This window comes from Gymnogyps californianus, chromosome 13 (assembly GCF_018139145.2).
Source record: "Gymnogyps californianus isolate 813 chromosome 13, ASM1813914v2, whole genome shotgun sequence".
Lineage (NCBI taxonomy): Eukaryota > Metazoa > Chordata > Aves > Accipitriformes > Cathartidae > Gymnogyps > Gymnogyps californianus.
The window spans coordinates 4,754,281-4,774,617 of NC_059483.1; the positions used below are offsets into that span (position 1 = coordinate 4,754,281).

At 39.6% G+C, this 20,337-nt stretch overlaps 1 protein-coding gene and 1 long non-coding RNA gene across 8 annotated transcripts in view; one reads left to right on the forward strand and one right to left on the reverse strand.

The window, feature by feature from the left end:
• PDZRN3 (PDZ domain containing ring finger 3) overlaps nt 1-19,471 on the forward strand; it is a 149,487-nt gene extending 130,016 nt beyond the window's left edge. For all 4 annotated transcript variants that reach the window (XM_050904561.1, XM_050904562.1, XM_050904563.1 and 1 more), the window contains 7 exons: nt 1,798-2,051; nt 4,557-4,644; nt 12,263-12,361; nt 13,879-13,941; nt 14,820-14,921; nt 15,994-16,110; nt 17,047-19,471. In XM_050904561.1, coding sequence (XP_050760518.1) covers nt 1,798-2,051; nt 4,557-4,644; nt 12,263-12,361; nt 13,879-13,941; nt 14,820-14,921; nt 15,994-16,110; nt 17,047-18,597 — 2,274 coding nt within the window. In that variant the 3' untranslated portion in view covers nt 18,598-19,471. The remainder of the gene's footprint in view (nt 1-1,797; nt 2,052-4,556; nt 4,645-12,262; nt 12,362-13,878; nt 13,942-14,819; nt 14,922-15,993; nt 16,111-17,046) is intronic.
• The window catches only part of LOC127021483 (uncharacterized), a 119,828-nt gene that overhangs the window by 50,117 nt on the left and 49,374 nt on the right, over nt 1-20,337 (reverse strand). The window lies entirely within an intron of this gene.

Genomic DNA, 20,337 nt, shown 5'->3' on the forward strand with positions numbered 1-20,337 from the left:
TTTATCCCTTGGAAAATATATGCTACTCTTCCATGCAGAAGGCAACAGTTTCCACTGTGCAACTCATATCTCTGATTACAGATATGGTAATGCAGTTTGTCAAGTGAATAGCTGTCTGACTGGAAAGAGTAACATGTAAGACATCATTCATAAAGAAAATATATAAACAAAGTATGCTCCTTGATGAGAAGGACTGCTACGATAGGGGCCTCACTGTCAGCACTACTAGCATCTTCAAATCTCAAATTGCAGTTTATCTCTACATGTCAGCCAACACTTGCCCCAGTCCAGAGAACATGGTAACAATTATATGATAGCATGCTGCTTTAGGATCATAGTCTCACTATACAGCTTTCACAAATTGCTCTGGGCAGCTTCTCTGTAATTGTTTCTTTTCATCTGTATTAAAATGCCAAGAGTTTGCAGGTTAAAAGAGGATAAAAACTTACTGGAGTTAGCAGTGATTCCCTCTATTTCTGTAACATAGTTTTTTGCATATGAGCCCACAGAGCTTTTGGATTTGCAGGTGTCTCAACAAACAGGCCAAATTTCAAAAGAAATCTCCATGTTAGGCTGGAAACAGCAGGCAGTGGGCACACATTCAGTCTTTTCACCACAGTTGCCTTTTTTCAGTTCATTCCAAACGTTCCTTGTGTTTAGCTGCCTTAAAATTACAATCTGTACAGTCGGAGACACGCAGAAACATTAAAATTTCTCATGAACCAAAACTCAAAATGAGAATTATTGTTTTACAGCTTTATAAAAATTCTGACAAATATGACCTCATCTCTTTCAGAGCCCCTGGGTAGACTTAGATACTTACAGGAGAATTCATTAGAAACTACGTGAGGAAGGAAGCTAAGCATGAGTGAAATGCAAAGCCCAGTGGGTTGGAAGTGCTCAAGACTTCTCTCTGGATCAGGAGGGACACCTCTGCTTGCCAAAGATTTGAAACTGTGTATAGAATTGAATGCCTCATTTCGGTTTTGCTGCTGTGAACAGGAGCTTCACTACTCCTTTGAGATAGGAGGGATCTGTGTTCAAGTTCTCTTCGCAGACCCCCACCTTCCATGGCCTGGCACGTCTAGTATTGGTAGCTCTCGGTGGGGTCTCTCAGTCATGTTTAGTAAAGGTGTTCTGTTATGTTTAAGTATTCACTCAAACAGGAGGTAATAGTGGTGAGATCTGGGGATGGGAAATGGCCAAGCTCCACAGACAACAACTTATTTCAAAAAAAAAGCCCATGATTGTTTTTTTCCTTATTATTTCTATTCACTATCCCAGTATGATGTCCATGCCCATCCCTAAAATGCAGGTTTTTACTGCAGTGCCTGGGTACCACCATCATGTTTCATCTGAAAAATTATCAGACACAAATACATAGTTTTGTAATTTCAAATCTTGTCCCAGTAGTTCTGTTCAGCAAAAAGGTTTAAAGATTAAAAAACAAACAAAAACTAGAAAAATTACAGGAGAATCAATAACTTGTTCTGTTTGAACAAGGGCTGAGGGATTTCTAATCTGCGAGAAACAAATGGGATGCCGGTTTGTACTTTAGCTCAAAGAGTGAGCCCAGTAAAATCTATCAAAATAAAAAGCAGAGCACAGGATTTGTAGAGTTACTGTAGTGAAAGGAGAAAATGAGAGATGCATAACATTGCATAAATAGTTCCTAGTAGTTGCCGTATATACCTTTAGATGGAAGCCGAGACTTTTAAATTAACAGCCAAAACCAACAAAGATATCCTCCACTTTCTGACTGTTTCTCTCATTGCTTTGCTTGCTTGCTTCCCGCAGGTCAATGGAAAGGATTTATCTAAAGCAACACACGAGCAGGCAGTGGAAGCATTCAAAACGGCCAAGGAGCCCATTGTGGTGCAGGTCCTGAGAAGAACTCCACGCACCAAGGTCTTCACTCCTCCTCACGACTCTCAGCTGGTAGATGTGGGCACACAGACAGATATCACTTTTGAACACATCATGGCTCTAAGCAAGATGGGCTCACCTACTCCACCCGTCTCTGTGCTAGACCCATACCTCCTACCTGAAGAGTAAGTAACAGTTTGCGAAGCCCTTGAAAATCCTTGCATTCCTTAATGTGGCATGTTAGAAGTAGTTCACAAACTCACCTTTACTTGCTGGTGAAAGCGTACTCCCAGAAGTAGCCAGGATTCATACACCATTGAGCCATAACTCAAAACATTTTCATTTTTTCTACACATTAGCAAGCCATTACTCACATGAGTAATGCCACTGAGTCACAACATGGCCTCATAAAGCTCATTTTTTGCTGGCATTTGATGGATAAAGTTATTGCTTCTTGTAATTCCTCTCACTGCCTCTTTGGGTTGCTTATGTTTTAACTTTATTTTTTATGGCTGCCATAAATTGTGTAATGCTAAGAACTGCTACGTTCTGTTCCAGTGTATTAATTACTTTATTATAACCCTGCAGCAATGTTACTCAAATAAATTATTTTCCAGGACTAAAATTACTTACCAGTGCCGTCATGGATGTTTTAGAATCAAATTTTAATTATTGTTAATGGTAGTTTGATGCTTTTGTACTTACAAATAAAAATGACAATTATCTCCTGGCTCACACACACCACGCTCTCACACGCTGTTCAAGAGGAAAACAGTTCCCCAAGGAACCCATGCAAATTGCCTGTCATCTTGCCACGCATCTCCACAAGCAAAAAAGTAATAGAAAGGATTCTGAGCATCTCGGTTGCTGTGTATGAGAGACCATGATCTGGTCAATCCACAGCAATACCTGGTTTTGAGATGATCCTGTACACGGGGAGAGGCAGTACTACTAGTGTGCGCGTGTCCTGGCTGTGCAGTACAGCTCTGGAAGGGGAACCCACAGACAGCCTGAGCTGTGAACATCAGTCGGCACACAAACACACCCCAGCGCGCCTCTGCAGACATCCCTGTCAGTGCTCCTAGGAAACAGGGTTTGACTGCAAACAGGCACTGATCCTGTACTGCTCCTAAGTGACTTTCACAGCATGTTAACATTCACACATTCAGCCAGGAACTGGGCTTCTGTGTGCAATGTCTGTTCCTTTCACGACTCTCGGTGCTGATTACTTGAAAGATGGTTCCATCGGATATTACTGCATGGCCACCTATTCCCAGCCCATTGAAAATTCAAGCACAGCTGCATGTTTTAGTGGAAACGTTTGACAAAAAGCTATAGCTTTGAGCTTGTTTGCAGTGAACAAGCAGCAGGGTTTAGAGCACTGTGAAGAGGACACACTTATTCTTAGAGCACCTATGTGCATACCCCCAAACACATTTGCAAGAGGGGCTTTCAATACCTGCAACTTTCCAACTGCAAAACCAATTACGTTAGGAAAATGGCAGATTAATTCATGATGAATAATTTAGGTTGCAAAATGCCTGCATAATACCAGCTCAGTCCTATCAAGTAACTTCATATTGCCCCTGAATCGTTAGACGTAGATTCCAACTGCTAGCGTTATCAGTGGCCTTACTTTGAGCTGTAGATGTTGGTCTTAACCACATAGCCTGCCTCAGGGCTATGCCTGCGTACGTGGGCAGTCAGTCAGCTACTCAAGTACGCTGTCACTCAGCCTGTGTAAGCAGACTAATTTTTTCCTAATGCTTCCTCTAACTTCTCCAAATCCAATTCAGATTAATCTAGCCTGCGTATAACAAGTTGGGTATCTTCGCCAATTAGCAGATGCTGTTACGTAAATAGCCTCACACTTACAAAGACACACGTATCTAGTTAACAGAGAATTAAAGGGAGTTTATTTTCATTGCAGAAAAAAAAATCCAGCATAGAAAAGTGATCACAAGAGCATTACACTGCTTACAACTTCCAACATATAGACAGTGAAACTGTTGGAGAGGTCAAGCTGTAAAAAGCAGCATGCCAATAGTGAATGGCACTATGAAGAGTGGTGCATATTTAAATAGTATTTAAATCATTATGCACAGCCTATTGCATTCAAATCAATCAGCAGAACGCTGTTGATCCAAATAGTTGGGTGGCAAATTATTTTTATAATACTTAGCAATTTGATAAAATTTTGTGTCTTTAAGGCAAAGTAAAAATGCCGAGCAGCTAGGCAAGAATGATTTTACTTTCATGTCTGCAAATAACCTGAGCTCACAAGTAAATACTCTAGTATTCCCTCTTATCTTGAACCCTGGCAAATATCTGCCCACTTAGCTGTCACCTGGTACCCCTTACCCTACTTTGCCACTATTCTCTCTGTATATTTTTTCCCCAAGTCAGTTTTACATTTGGAGAAAAATAATTAATAAATGCTAAGACTCTTTACAAGTCTCTCATTCATCATCAGGTGTCAAATGTTTTAGACTCCTCTTACAATACACGTAATTTTTGTTTAATACATTTATTGGTGTAAATGGTATAGTGTATATAATTAACCACATGCAACTTCGTGGTGTGGTTGTTAGTCCATCATGTTCACAATGACTTGCTATAAGCTTGGAATGGATTAATATGCTAACTATAGTACTGAGTACTGTCCTAAAATATACCTTTTTTTTTTCCAGCCATCCATCCGTGCATGAATACTATGACCCAAATGACTACATGGGAGGAATTCATCAAGAAATGGACCGAGATGAGTTGGAATTAGAGGTACTTAGTCTTTAGTAACCGTTTCATTTACTGACAGTTTAACATGTGCATGTCACGGTCTTTATATTGTATATAAAGTGAAAAGACACTTCAAAGCAGATATTTGTAATAACATTGCTCATTAGTTACTTTGCAGGTTGCAAACCTTACTGATACCTTTAGCAGTGCATTTAACTGTGTGCCATGGACTGATGAGCCAGATCTTCAGCTAACAAATTAACATAAATAATGAAGTAATTGATTCCTTTAATTAAACTCTGTATAACTATGCTGATTTAGACTTTCTGAAAATCTGAAAGACTTTGCAAGTTTGCTGAGTGGCAGGACCGGTTTCACATAGTCACAGTAAAAATGTGTGAGTTTCCCTTAAATATTCCCCAGCTGAGAAACAGATGTTCTTGATCATATAATTTAGAAGTATTTTAAGTTTACAAGACAAGACCAGAATAGATTTGCCACTATACTAAGCTGTTCCTCCCCTTTCATTACTGTAGAAGTTACATACATATACATACAAAATTAGATAATAAAAGTTGAACCAGTCATGAAGGTATGCAAGTACATTTTCCTGCCAAATCTTTAAAAATCACTTGTGGTTTTAGTACTTGCATATCCCATCAGAAGTTCATCTTCAGTTTTCTCATTCTTAATTTTAATAACCTGCTCCCAGCCATTCAGAGTACAGCATATAAATTGTGGGCCTTAGTTCTGCAAGATACTTAAAACACTGATACTGACCCACTGAAGTGTTTTTAATCGTTTGTAATAAATAGCAGTAAAGTATCTCAATACTTCTAAATACTGCCAGCAATGTCTGACCCAGCTAATCCATTCAAGATTATCAGTAAGCGAATAGTTTACTCTTAGCTCGCTTGCACTTCTGATTTCTTAGATCCTGGTCCTGCTAACACTTACTTGTCAAAGCAAGCGATGCTGACCTGTCTTGTAGCTCTGTTTAAATCCGTGGTAGATTTATCAACAGCTTCAATGGGAGCAGAGTTCAGTCGTTCTGTGAGCACTAAGTTGTTCCCTTCTATAAAAGTGTTTGCAGGATCAAGGACTAAAAACCCATAAAAAGTTTGCAAGCTGTTCTCAAATTCTGCAGATCTGGTAGTAATTCATCTCTGTATACAAACGCAAATCAAAGTCAGGATAAAATCAAAGTGCCAGTAAAACAAATGCTGTTTAGCAGACTTCAAGGCCTTACTTTTCAAACAAGTGCCTTTTTTTTCTTAAATAAAAACAAATACAATATAGATTTCAGTCTTAAGGGAAAATGTAGAACAAATCAGTATTTTCTGCCAGTGTCTTTTCAAAATCTATCTTTTAGGAAATCCAATATTGTGGATAAATTATATTGCTTCCATTAGGTCAACCAGTTGAGCTGAAAACAGTTTAAACACATGCACTTCAGTAGCCAGACGTTAATATGCCTTAAACCACAACATTAATAATTTTGACATTGATATAGTACTTGATGGCGAAAGGTGATCAGCTCAGTAACACAGGGAGATGAACATTAGAAAAGTCTCTGTAGCCTAATAGTATTTCTTAAAAACCACTAAAGATTCTTGTTCAAATTGTAGAGACTATGATCAATGGTAAGGTCAAAGTGCTAACAGGGACTCAACTGGCTAGTTGCTTTTTTGTTTGCCTTTTGATAGATATGTTTTAAAAGACCACAAAGGCACTGTTTCATTGACTGCAGCAGGAATGTCTAAAGTAAGAAAGCCATCAAGTCAGCCTTCTGGGTTTCTATGTCCATAAAATGTGCTTTGAATTTCAATCAGAAGCTCCTCATCTAAACTTTTATGGTCTATAACTGACTGGTTAGTGATTTGTAACAAGTAAACAAGACAAAAACAGTGAATTACCCAAGTTCACAACAAGCTTCTAATGTAAATATCCATAGGAAGGAATTTATACTGGCAGTATTGCGGAGATGCCAAAATTGTGTTCTCGGTTTTATCTCTCAACATTTATCTTAAAATTGATGACTCAGAGGTAACTGCCATATATTCCCTACTACAAAAATAAATAAATACCATTTCTTTTCTTTTGAAGTTTACATGCCACAAGGAAAGAGGGACTAAATCCTGAACTACTATTTTATTATAAATTAAAAGTACATTCATTCTTCATAGAGGCCCAGCCAGAAGTCATTTCAGGCTCATAAAGGAAGAATAATGTCACTCCAGGATTCCCCAGCAGCGTTATGCGTTAATATGTTTATTCAAACAAGTCTGTCCAGCTGTCAGACACACAGCCCAAGTGAGGGCTTTCTCAGCGTGTTAATTTTCTCACATTACAAAGGAGAACATTCTGCATCAAAAAGGGAGCTTGTTCTCTCCCATTTGACTTTCTGTCTTTACCCTTTGCTATATGCAACTTGTATGTAGGTCTTATTTTCTTTCTGAGTAGAGAACTGAACTCAGCTGAATGGCTAGTTGAGACTAAGTACAGCTTGGAGATGAAAAACTACATGAAATGTTTGCTAACTGCTAAGAAATCTCCCTTCTGATACTCTCACTCAGTCTTGGACAGAAGTGATGTCTTCACGTCAAAAGATTGAAGAAGGACAACCGATTCATTCAAATAGCTTTTTGCCTTCCCAGCGCACAGCTCACACAGTGTTCCTGGCATGAAACCACAACATCTGATCAGCAAAAAATGAACACACTGAGCACCCAAATCCATGCTTCAAAATTTGAAATTAATACTTCACTACTTTTAGGAAACCATAAATAAAAGCCGAGTACCAGGGTTTCAAGCTCTCCCCTTTACCGTACTTTGCTACTTCGGTTGAAAGTTTTCTTTTACTTCTCCAATAATCTATTTGCAAGGGAGGGGAGGAGGCGAGAGATAACTATCTGAACATGGGAATCAGCAGGCTCCATCACAGACACTCTGCAATTTTTATTCCATCCTGGTTGTGAAGCATTTGAAAGCATCTTTTATGTGAATATATTTCTTCTCAATGAAAACTCCCGCTCTGCAGGGAGTTGCACTGATCAGGAGCTTCTCAACGCATTACTATGTCTCTGAATACAAAGGACTTCAGCCCTAGCAGTCCTGCTCAGCCAGTGATTGAATATGTAAAGGTTTAAAAAGCAGTACCTTCCTTCAGCTTCACAACTGTACTTTCTAAGACAAATATTTATATGTTCTTTGTTTGGAACAAATCCAAAAGTGGTAAAACATTTCAATTTGCTGACAAGCTAATACTGAAAGATTGTCCTCCCTTAGCTCTCTGGAGGACTTCAACCTGGCCTTAACACCTCTTACTGCACGAGAAAGGTCTTAATCGTGGACCATTGGCCATCTGCTTGGCAAAGAGCCTGGGCATCCTTCAAGTTACCTTACTTAGGCATCCTAAACCTCTTTACATCAGGGTGAGAAGCACTTTTCTTCAGCCTTCCCCAGCAATATTGATGACTTAAGCTAGTCCAGTCTCTATGATGGTAATTCTCTGATGGACCATAGAGCTGGGCTGGCACAGAAACCTCCAGGTAGATTTTTACTTCTCTAGGGCAAAGAATTTTGGAAAGAAAACCAGTTTTATAAAATTTTCTTCTCTGAAAAGTAGAGAGGTGGGGTTTTTGCTTTTTACCTATGTTGAAAGCCACATTTATGTGAAAAGACAAATGTAAAGATCACTTTCTTTAGCTTCGGGACAGCAAGAACAAGATTTTTCCTCCTGCTGCACCAGGGTCAGTTGCCAAAAAGGTAGTGAGAAGGCCTCACACAGTATAAAAGGAAATAATTCTTTATATTTATTTCCCTGACATTCTTTTCTGGGTGAAACCTATTAATGGAATAGCAAAAAAGTGGGCCCTACTGGTCAGGTATGTCAGAAGTCAGCACAGAAAAAAACCCCACCACTTTTTAGAGACACACAAAAGGACAGAGTACTTATCATGCAAGCTTTGGGTAATGCTTTGTGAATGTTTGAACTTTTTTTACCTATCATTGTGCTCTCATTTCAGATTTCTACTGCTCATTTCTGTCTTGTTAGAGAAAGGACTTTGATTTTTATAAATTTGCAGGCCGGCCATAATTTTAAATCAGCAGTACAATAATTCAATAATCTCTTGCAAATGAAGGATCTTCTGAGCTTATAGAGGTTAATTTACTATTATCACTTACTCCTAATTCCTTATTATGAGCGGTTGCAGGTATAATGTCATGGTGCATGTTCATTTTCTTGTCTTGCTACAAATGCCATATGGATTTCAGCAACGAGCTCTTTGAGCCCTCCTTGGCTCTAGATTTGATGTGGAGCCAATAATCTTTCAGTTCCCTTGTGCAGACTCTATTTTGAAACAGCATACAAATACTTCTCTTGAAAATCTCTCAACATGTCACTTTTACCTGATCTAAAGAAGCAGATTTTAACTATCTGTGTGTGTAAAAGTTATAAATGTAAAAATTTCATATGTCATTTTAATGCAGCCCTGACATTACCGCACTTTGTGGATACCACCATTGTCTGCTAACTAATTTCTGCAGATCTAGACCAAGTGTCAAATAACTTCAGTGTCTCCCTTCTGCAATGTAGGTGGCTGATACATTTCATATTTTATACAGAGTTCATTACAATAGTATCTGAGCCGCAGTTGAGCACTAAATGTACTTTCATCTCAAGACTGTACGGTACACCAGACTAATCTGAAAGAGCATGCATCTAGCAGGGTCTCTGGAAGCAGTCCAGCTGCTGCTGTGCACGCAGCGGCTGCTCTCTGCAGCAGGAGCGCAGAACGCTGCAGCCTCGCAGGATCAGGCCCTCGGGCTGTCCAGAAGTTCAGCGCTGAAGACAGAGGAGTAAGAAATGGCAAGTCCTGTGGCATCGCACACACGTGAACTTACACCTTCAAAGTTCTCTAGGCCCATATTAATTCCTACTGTTTAATTAATTCCTGGTACAATTACACAAGCTACCATACCTGTACTTGCAGGTGCCAATTTTCTATTTTCCTCTTTCATGTATCTCTACATTATACAGACTCAACTCTGAATATGGAAAATAATCTTTGCTTTGAAGACTGGTGTTGATTCTTCAACTCCAACTGGAATTGCACACTTTTATCTCTCAAATATTTCAAAAACCTTTATGATTATATTAAAAGTTCACTGACGCAAAGACCCACAGAAAGCAGCTGTTCCTACCTTTAAGTCCACAAAATTATCATATTTGGGTAGCATCAAACCCACTTATTCTATTCCTACTGAGGACTAGAGGGATTGTACCCAAGGGTAAGTCTGTCAACTAATTACTCATAAAAATTCAGGTTCTAAACACCTGCTCTAAAAATTTTTGTTTGCTTTAGCTTTTTGCTGCTTTATTTGTGTGTTTTAAATAATATATATCTGTTTTCCTTTTAAAATACGTATTATTTAATTTACCAGATGATTTATTACCTTCCCAGTATATCACAGGTGATGTCTTGGATGGTGTGTTTTAAATATAAACCTATATTTATTTCTTAATTATAATAATACCCTTTGTAGTTGTACACTGTTGGAAAAACACCTATTTTTATTCAAAACATGCGGTAGGTAAGAATGAAACTAATAGCTTGCTCCCTCCTCTCCTTCTGCTCCAAAAGGTACTGGCAAGTGTTTATGGTTACACAGGATCTATTTAAATAATGGCCAAAGTGACTATGCTTTTTTGCTTGTTGTTTGTGGGGTTCTTTTTAACATTATATATATATTTTCACTACCAGTAGGACAAACAGTAGAATGAGCTACAGCACTAGTTTCTTGCCACTATTTCGTTGCCATGTTTTCAAATCAGTAAACTATATAAAAACTTTCCTGAAGACATGAAATCTTTTTGTTAAAGTATGCAGGAAATATGGGAATCATTCTAGGCCTGAATTAGGCCCAATTCACAAATTCCCACCTCATCCCCAGTTTGCACCATGATTAAATGCAGAATAAACGCATTGACTGCAGTGGTGTTCCCAAGGATCAACTGAGATCAGAATTGAATCCACTTTGCCTCATCTTTTCTTCTGAAGAATTTCCATCTCCTCTCTAGAAAGCCCCCAAAAGCTTTAGAAATCTGAAAAAAAAAAACCACTATTAAAGCATTGTGTTCAAACCTTGAAGTAAGAAAAGAGGGAGAAAAAGAGCAGCAGTTCACCATGGATACTATTGATTGAAACCATTTAAATACCATCTGAAATGTCACTGACATTTACAGCTACGTTTATTTAAAAAAAAAAAAGAAATTACACATGTTGACAAGTAAATAACATGAGATTGCTGATCTTGGCAGCTGTCATCTAGACATGCCAATAAATTATTCATATCAGTTTGTTTTATTGTCTTGCGCCCTTACAAATGGCATAGCGCGGGTCAAAACAGAGAGACGTTCAGAAATAATGAGTCACGTTATCAGGATTTTTTCCCCTGGAACGGACGGGTCCAAGCACAAGCGCCCAGTTCAGGGTCTGCGACTGCCCTCAGATCCCGTGAGGGGTCTGTGCCCTCTTTCTCAGCCTGTGTCCCTTTGTCCCCTCTGCCTGATCCCACTCTCTCCCTTCGCAGCAATGGGGCTGGAGCCCCACAGCCGCCTCCGTCCTGCCTGGCATTAGCTGCAGAGGAGCGGGACCTCGCAAAGCCTCGCTCACTGCCAAGCACTCTTTTACAGGGAGTAAAAACCACAACTACACTTGGTACTGCGCCTCTACCTATGAAGAAACATCCTTCCTCCCTGTGGCAGCATCCTCAGGGCTGTCACAGCAGTCACAGTAAGCTGGTTAAGCACGTTAGGGCTCCTGGGATGTCCCTCAGAAGCGAGAGGGCAGAGAATGGATGGTTACACAGACTGTGCACCAGCCAGGAGCATCCCACAGCTTGCGGGCATCTCCATGGATTTTACAACCTTTATACCAACCAGTGTCACAGAGCAGCAGCAAATGTAGGAAAAAAAATAACCCATGTAAAGTCCATGTGGCAAAAAAGCATAGAGGAAAAACGTATATCTTTAAGATTACTTAAATGTCTCCAAGACTAACAAGACCACCAAAGAGCACTAGAATGATAAACCATGACCTGCTGAAACCAAACCCTTGCAAGATATTGAAGTGCTTATTATATTTCTATTACCAATACCGAATGCTTTGCTGACAATATATTGATCTTCAGTCACACTTTTGAGAAATTTATTACATCATTTCATGAAAATTACACAAGTTAAGGTAATAGAGTATTATATTTTTCTCTGAAAAGCCAGAAGATTTCCCTGCTTAAGGAAATATATATCAGCTGTGGCAAATATTGAAATCATACTTTATAAGTATTTTAGCGTTTAAAGTCTTCCCACTACATGAAATATAGGTAATTTTTCTTCTTTAAGATCAATAAAAGGTCTGTTTTCAAAATGACTTCATATTGATTGAAGGGTCAAAAATGCCCCAGGTATTGATTGTCTGCATATAATCACATTTTGCTCAGTAAGTTAACCTCGTCTACAAGTGAAATGAAAAGAGATCCACTATATCACTTAAGCAAAATATTTTCATTATATTTGAAAAATTGCTTCCATCAGTCACCAGTGTCTCACTGACAATGTATTTTCTTTTCCTTTTTTTTTTTTTTTGAACCTCAGGAAGTAGATTTACATAGAGTGAACAGCCAGGACAAGCTTGGCCTTACTGTATGTTACAGAACGGATGATGAAGATGACATGGGTATTTATGTGAGTGAGGTAAGATTGAGCTGATTTCCATGAGATACAATTTGTCTTTTAAACTGCAGTGTTGGGCATTTAAGACATTTATCTTCTTTTTGTACCATGTTCAAAAACAGCCAGAATGCAGTAATTGGAAGAAATCTAATTATTTTTCCTTTTCTCCAAACTGAGTGAAACCCTACATCCATTGAAGTCAAACTTTGTTATGTTAACATTTAGTGTTCATTTTTCCCCTAACACAGTCTCAGTGTTCAATTTCAGATGACATTTTCAAAGTATTTTTTATATACTCTCCCTTTAATGTTTGTTTTCAATTATTCCAGAAACAATATAAATGAAAAAAAAACCAAACAAACAAAAAAACCACAAAAAAGCCCCAAACAAACAAACAAAACCCCACACACATGTTTATTTGCAAAGATTTGGGGCCCATTTGTCTCTCTTTGCCACCCTTCATGAAATAAGTAGCATTTTCTACATAATCTTTTTATCATGCAGATCCATTTCAAATTGGTAGCAGCAGTTTAGGGAAAGAAACTCCTAATGAAATCTAAAATCTTCCATTAAAGTGCATCACTTAAGACATAATCCTTCCTGTTCTGTATGCAAAAACTGGTTCTAATCAGAGCACTGTGTTGTAAAGCAAGATGTTAAATTATGAGGTAACTCGATATCATGCAAACATGATAAACCTACATTCTCTGAAGACACATCTCAGGAAAAAATGTTTTGGTTTTGAACTTGATCGTTTTAATTTGCATTTCACTTTGACATAAGCAAGGAAAAGTCCTGTAGTCACTAACCGAGATGTAACAACCACAGATATAGCAGCAATGACAGACACACTGGCTTACAGTATTGTCGTGGTTTAACTCCAGCCAGCAACTAAGCACCATGCAGCCGCTTCCCTCTCCCCTCTCCCAGTGGGATGGGGAGGAGGAAAAAAAGTAAAACTCGTGGGTTAGGCTAAGAACAGTTTAACAACTGAAGTAAAATAAAATATACTACTAATAATATTAAAATAATAATAATAATAATGAAAAGGAATATAACAACAACAAAAAAAAGAAATAACACCCAAGAAAAGACAAGTGATGCACAATGCAGTTGCTCACCACCCGCTGACCGATGCCCGAGCAGCGATCCGCCCCTCCCAGCCAACTCCCCCAGTTTCTATACTGGCATACATTCTATGTATGGAATATCCCTTTGGCTAGTTCGGGTCAGCTGCCCTGGCTCTTCTCCCTCCCAGCTCCTTGCACCCCTGCTTGCTGGCAGAGCACAGGAAACTGAAAAGTCCTTGGCTTAAGATAAGCGCTACTGAGCACAACTAAACCATCAGCGTGTTATCAACATTATTCTCACACTAAATCCAAAACACAGCACTGTACCAGCTACTAAGAAGAGAATTAACTCTGTCCCAGCCAAAACCAGGACAAGTATCAGTCATATTATCAATACTAGGTTTACAATGGGAAGTAAATACTGAGCTCTCAAACCTCCAAAGCACTCACAGTTCTCTTATTTTGTAGATTGATCCCAACAGTATTGCTGCAAAAGACGGTCGACTCCGAGAAGGGGATCGCATTATTCAGGTACGTGTGTAAATGGTTGAAAGTCTGCTAACACACTATAATCTGCTGCAATGTCTTTATTTCAGTATGATTTTACAAATCATTCCCTTCACACTGGTATTCATACACTTCCTTTTAACTTTCTGAGGGTATTTCCCTTTCCTCTGCTGTATCAGTCAGATTTTGATAGTCCTGGCCAGGTAAAGCCCTATATTGGCTCTACTCTGCCGCTAAGCGTTTTGTCAGCAGATGTTATCTGTTTCCGGCGCATATTCTGATGCACTTCCACTTTTAAGTCTTCCTTCTACCGCAGAAACCCTCTATTTTGGCCCAAGTAATTATTCCTCTTTGCAGAATCTCTCCGGGCAGCCCTATTGATTCACAGGGATGTCAGTACTTGTTCAGCAGGCTGAACACTCAAGTACTGTGTGCCAGAATGAGTTCTCTTCCAACTGCAACAATCCTACGCCGTAGGGGCTTTGTCAGAAGTGGTCTATCTTCTGCACAGACACTAACACGAGTAGAGCTCCACATCCCATTGGGTCTCTGGGAGCAGCATCCACACCCTCACCTGGCCCACACAAGGATGTTCCTGTTCCTTTCCACCCACCAGACCTGATGTTATGATTCTGCTCCTGCCTAACTCTCCTTCTCCAGTTTCTGTCCTCATAACAAGGCCACGCACATCACATGCAGAGGTGTGGAACAGGTTCACATGTCCAAACCAACATGCTTGCCTAACGCTTACCTGAACAACACGGCTGGAGATGTGAACAGGGACTGTGCCTGGCTGGCGCTGAGCTCGGATCTATCCAGCCATGCAGTTCTCTAGAGCTCATTTCAGCTGCATTTAAGTATCCCTATGAAAGGATTTCATTCTGTTGCTCTTTTCTTTAAAGATCAATGGCATAGAGGTACAGAACCGAGAAGAAGCTGTGGCACTTCTCACCAGTGAAGAGAGCAAGAATATCTCCTTACTTGTTGCAAGGCCAGAAATGCAGGTACTGTAGCAACAACCAAAAAACCCCTCTTGAGTCTTAATTAAAAGAGTTGCTCTTTTGTAGAAAGCAGTTCTTTTGAAGAATTTTAACCTACCTAAATCTACCTGAAACCATATTATAGAGTTTGACTGCACATATATATGGTCTAAAATAATGGAATTCAGCAGTCATGGTACTTATATATATAGTTTATATTAAAGTTCAATTTATAAGACGTTCAGTGATTTATATATGCTGCAATGCTATTACAAACATCAGTGCAAGGCATTATGGATGATTTCAAGGCATAGCTTTGAAGAACATGCTGAACTCTAATTCCTATAGCTATTGATCATTCATTCATTAAAACATCTATTATTTAGCCCTTTATACACCATCTCTTAATGTAGTTAAATACCATCAAGAAGCATCCTCAGCTGTAGTAAAAGGTTGAACCAGATCCCTTTGTAGAGCGGGGATTAGCACAACAAAGATGTTGAACAAACAGCCATGAGCACTATTGTTTGATCTGTCTCTGCTCCTCGTGCTGTGAGAGCAACCCTTGCCAATGCACCTGCAGACACAGGGTCAGGCTCACGACTATCCTGTTAGCCTAGAGGTTTCTGATCTTTCCCTTGGGGATCATTGAAGGGCGAGTAAAAAACTCTTACAGACCCCCTAGCCAGCATTTTTCCCTCTGGCCTTGATGCTGCCTCGCAAGTGGTGTGTTCAAGCTTTGGGCTGTTCAAGAGTTGGGCTGTTTTGGTTTGTGTGTGTGACGATTAGAATGTATAAAAACACTCCAGTAAAAGTATTTCCATGGGTGAAAAGGCTGGGTTTGTTTCATATATAAAGGGCTGTTGAAGATAAAACCACGCTGCTGGAGATGGCAGCGGCTGTGGGGGGAGGTAGGACAGTCGGTATCCACACTTAGCACAAGATGTGCGCTCCTTCCCAGGACCCAGCAGCACTGTCCCAGGAAGGAATCCCCTAAGATTTCCCAATCACTTTCCACAAAGAAGGAACATAACTTATGTCAGTCTTCATTCTTTTGACAACATTTGGTTTGGTTTTTCCCTCCCTTTTCACATAGCTGGATGAAGGATGGATGGATGATGACAGAAATGATTTTCTGGATGACTTGCACATGGACATGTTAGAGGAACAGCACCACCAGGCAATGCAATTTACTGCCAGCATGCTTCAGCAGGTACTGCCGTTCTGTCGTGCAATGGTGTCAAAACTTCACATTGCATTCCATATTCCAATATTGAGCTTGACTGAATACACTTAGTGTCTCAAACGACGATCAATGCAGAAGGACTTTCTGTAAAATCAAGATATTACATGACTATCCACAAGCTTCATCTCGGGGACCAAAATGTTTTAAAATGTTACCTTTTTTACTTTGCCCTTTACAACAACATGATCACAGTTCTTAGAAATCCACCGTTCTGGCTGTGGTCACTGAGAGAAAGACAAGCTTGGTGTATGGTAGACATAGCAGGCAGAGAGCTAACTTATAAAATTTCCTATTTGATATGCATGCACATACTGAAAACAGCCTGCCTCCCAAAACCTTAAAATCCAAATGGAGAACTCGGGCAAATGACTGAAATAAGGTCTATATATGGGGAGAAAGGCAAAGAAAAAGTTTTTACATAGCAAAGTTTATGCAGGGCCACAGATTTGGGCCTGTATTCCTCATCGTTCTGCCATGATTAATGCAATCATACAAGTTCATGAATAGTTTTTCAGTTTTTGTCTAGAGTTTTCTAAAACTCTACATCCTCTGTGGCATCCACATTTTTTGAAGAGACATATTCTCACTTTGGCACCACAGCAGAACTAGATACTTCTGTGCACCTAAGTGGGAGAAGAAACATTTTGAAAGTGTGACTTCTACCATTACTGCTATGCAACTGAAAAGCAGACCTCAGGTTCTTCTGAAAAGGACATCCACAGCAGGCTGTGGTTTTGGTCACCATTTCTATGAGTTCTTAATCATATTCTTTCCATACAAGTAAAAGACAAAGATGCAGAAAGCGTAACAAGTGACAGATTAAGAAAACTATTAAAAAATAAACACCCTGAAATATTTTATGTCGTTGTGATAATTTCTCTGTCTTTTCATTTTTGCTATTAGAAGAAGCATGAGGAGGATGGAGGTACCACAGATACAGCCACTATTTTATCTAACCAGCATGAGAAGGACAGTGGTGTGGGGCGCACAGATGACAGCACTCGCAACGATGAGAGCTCCGAGCAGGAGAACAACGCGGATGATCACACCACCTCCTCCAACACTTTAGGGAGCCAGAAGCAGCTGACATACAGTCATGACACCCTAGGAAGTGGCGATATGCAGTTCAGCAACGAGTCGTTTATCTCGGCCGACTGCACAGACGTCGACTTCCTTGGCATCCCTGTAGACGAATGCGAGCGATTCCGGGAACTGCTGGAACTGAAGTGCCAGGTGAAGTCTGCCAACCCTTACAGTCTGTATTATCATAACAGCACTCTGGATATGAGCAAAAGCGACCAAGAAAGCGTTGACAGAGAGCTGGAGATGCTGAACGAGGAGCTGCGCAATATCGAGCTAGAGTGCCTGAATATTGTGAGAGCTCATAAAATGCAGCAGCTGAAAGATCAGTACCGGGAGCCCTGGATGCTACATAACAGCGGGTTCCGCAACTATAACACAAGCATCGATGTTCGCAGGCACGAGCTCTCAGACATTACGGAGCTCCCTGAGAAGTCTGACAAGGATAGCTCGAGCGCATATAACACAGGCGAAAGCTGCCGAAGCACACCACTCACGCTGGAGATTTCCCCTGACAATTCGCTGCGCAGAACTGCAGAAGGCATTAGCTGTCAAGGTAATGAGGGGGCAGCGGCATATAATGTCTCCCAAAAGAATTTATTTGCTAGCTCAGAAAGTCATGAATCCAGCACTGGTAAATGCCATGCCTCTGCTAAAGATCCCGACCTTGGCAAGCAGCTGGAAAGCAAGGAGAGAAAAGCCAGTGATGGAAGCAAAAGCCCTACTCATGGTCAAAAACCTTCTGGCTCCTACGTCTCCCCGTACCATCACTCTCCATATAAGCATGCTCATATTCCTGCCCACGCACAGCACTATCAGAGCTACATGCAGCTGATCCAACAGAAATCAGCGGTGGAGTATGCACAGAGCCAAATGAGTCTGGTGAGTATGTGCAAAGACTTTAATTCAAGCCAGAGCGAACCGAGGATGGAGTGGAAAGTCAAGGTCAGAAGCGATGGGACCCGGTACATTACAAAGAGGCCAGTCAGGGACAGGCTGCTGAGAGAACGTGCCATAAAGATTAAGGAGGAGCGCAGTGGTATGACTACCGATGATGATGCCATAAGTGAAATGAAGATGGGTCGTTACTGGAGCAAGGAAGAGCGGAAGCAGCATTTAGTGAAAGCGAAGGAGCAGAGGAGGAGGCGTGAGTTTATGATGCAGAGCAGGTTAGATTGCTTAAAGGAACAGCAAGGTGCAGAAGATAAGAAAGAGATGAATATCATTGAACTGAGCCACAAAAAAATGATGAAGAAGAGAAATAAAAAAATATTTGACAATTGGATGACAATCCAAGAACTGCTAACCCATGGAACAAAGTCACCAGACGGCACACGGGTGTACAATTCCTTCCTGTCAGTGACTACTGTATAATCACCATTGCTAAATTATGTACATAAAACACTACCATTGGGGTAGAAATCAATGCCTCGTTCAATGTGGCAAGATTTTTGTATATAAGATACAGTCATCGAGTTTATAGTTCAAATACTGAACTCTACAACTGTGGGTGCCAGGATCTCCATTATAAAGTGGAGAGGAAGCTTGCCCATCTCCTTCAAAGGCAATATTAGCAGTGCTTTTTGGAATACTGATTGTACTTTTTTACTTGTTACCTTTTACATGAAGTGTTTAAATATCAGAAATGTATTAACCATACTTACACAGGTAATTTGCTTAAACTATATTCATATTAAAAGGTACCCATGCTTTTCTTTACCTAAAAAAATGCAAAAAACCACAAGAGCAACTGCACATATGTATTTTTTGTGAAACCATATTTTGTGATATTATTTTGCTGTTGTTCACTTCTACAGTGCTGTTTATCAATATTTAGCTCAAGGTTTAAACTCAGAATGAGAGTCATTCTCCTGTAATACTTAACAGCTATCAAACAGCAGTTTTTAGAGTTATGCTCAACATTTAAACATTTTTCTTTTTAAGGTTTCTGAAGAAAGTATATAGGTTTCATCTGAAAAGCCTGAAGCAAAGTACACTATACTGCAGCTTTAAAGGATTTTAAAGCATGTTTGCAAATGTTGCAACCTATTGAAAAAATGTGCATGTACAGCTAATTTGTTTATATAAGACAGTTTGTGGAATTTGAAAAGCCCATGGTAGTAACTGTTTGCTTTATAGATTTGAATGTATTGAATTATAAAAGCAGTTTCATGAAATCATCATTAGCTACAAACGTTAACAAGTAAAATGAGGTAAAATAAATTATTGTTTTATATTTCAAACTATTTTAAATTCTTTTGACTCCCTTCTGGTTTTACCACGTAGAGTATTCTTTCCTCGAGCATAGCTCCTGTGCTGCAGAAATGCCTGGACAGCCTACCGGAGTCAAACCTAACAGAATAATCTGCATGCTGACTTTGGGGTGAATTTGGATGGAGGTTTTCCTGAGGGAAGGAGAGATGGAGGGAAGAGGCAAGAGAGAAGTACAAGGAATATCAAGAGTAGAATCAAGCAATGCATTTCTTCAACTCACAAAGCATTTAAGATGACCTGTAAGCGAGAAAGAAATAGGACTTCTACTCTCCTGTTTTACTTTGTTTTGTGGTTTCTTAGTGGCATATAAAACCCACCTACAAACTTCAGTGTGGGTTTGCATTAAAAACAGACAATACATAAATTAAAGCATATATAAATTAAAGCAAATAAGTATATAAATTAAAAGAGATGGTGAAAAAGACAAAAACTAAATGTCAAAGAGGAATCACACTCCTTTTCTTGTTTTCTATTTCTAATTAAGAATTCAGATATAAATTGGAATATTCTGCTGGATTAAGTAATGTAGACTCATTATGAATAGCTCCCAGATTCTCCATCCCCTCTCCCTTTTCCATTGCCCCCCACAGAAAACTTGCTCCCAAACCCTTCTAAGTTTTTGTTCTGGACTCTTCTGTCATAGCTATACAGAGCAAAAATTACAGTCTTAATGATAGGAGTGAAAAGTTGGAAGGGGAGAGATTAACAGCTTCTCAGTGCCTATTTTGTCTATTATCAAGAAGCAAACAACAGATTTGTTTGGGGGTTTTTCTACTCCGTTTGCAGACTAGCACTGAATTGGCATTGAATATATGTCTACTACCATATTCCACAGTAAAC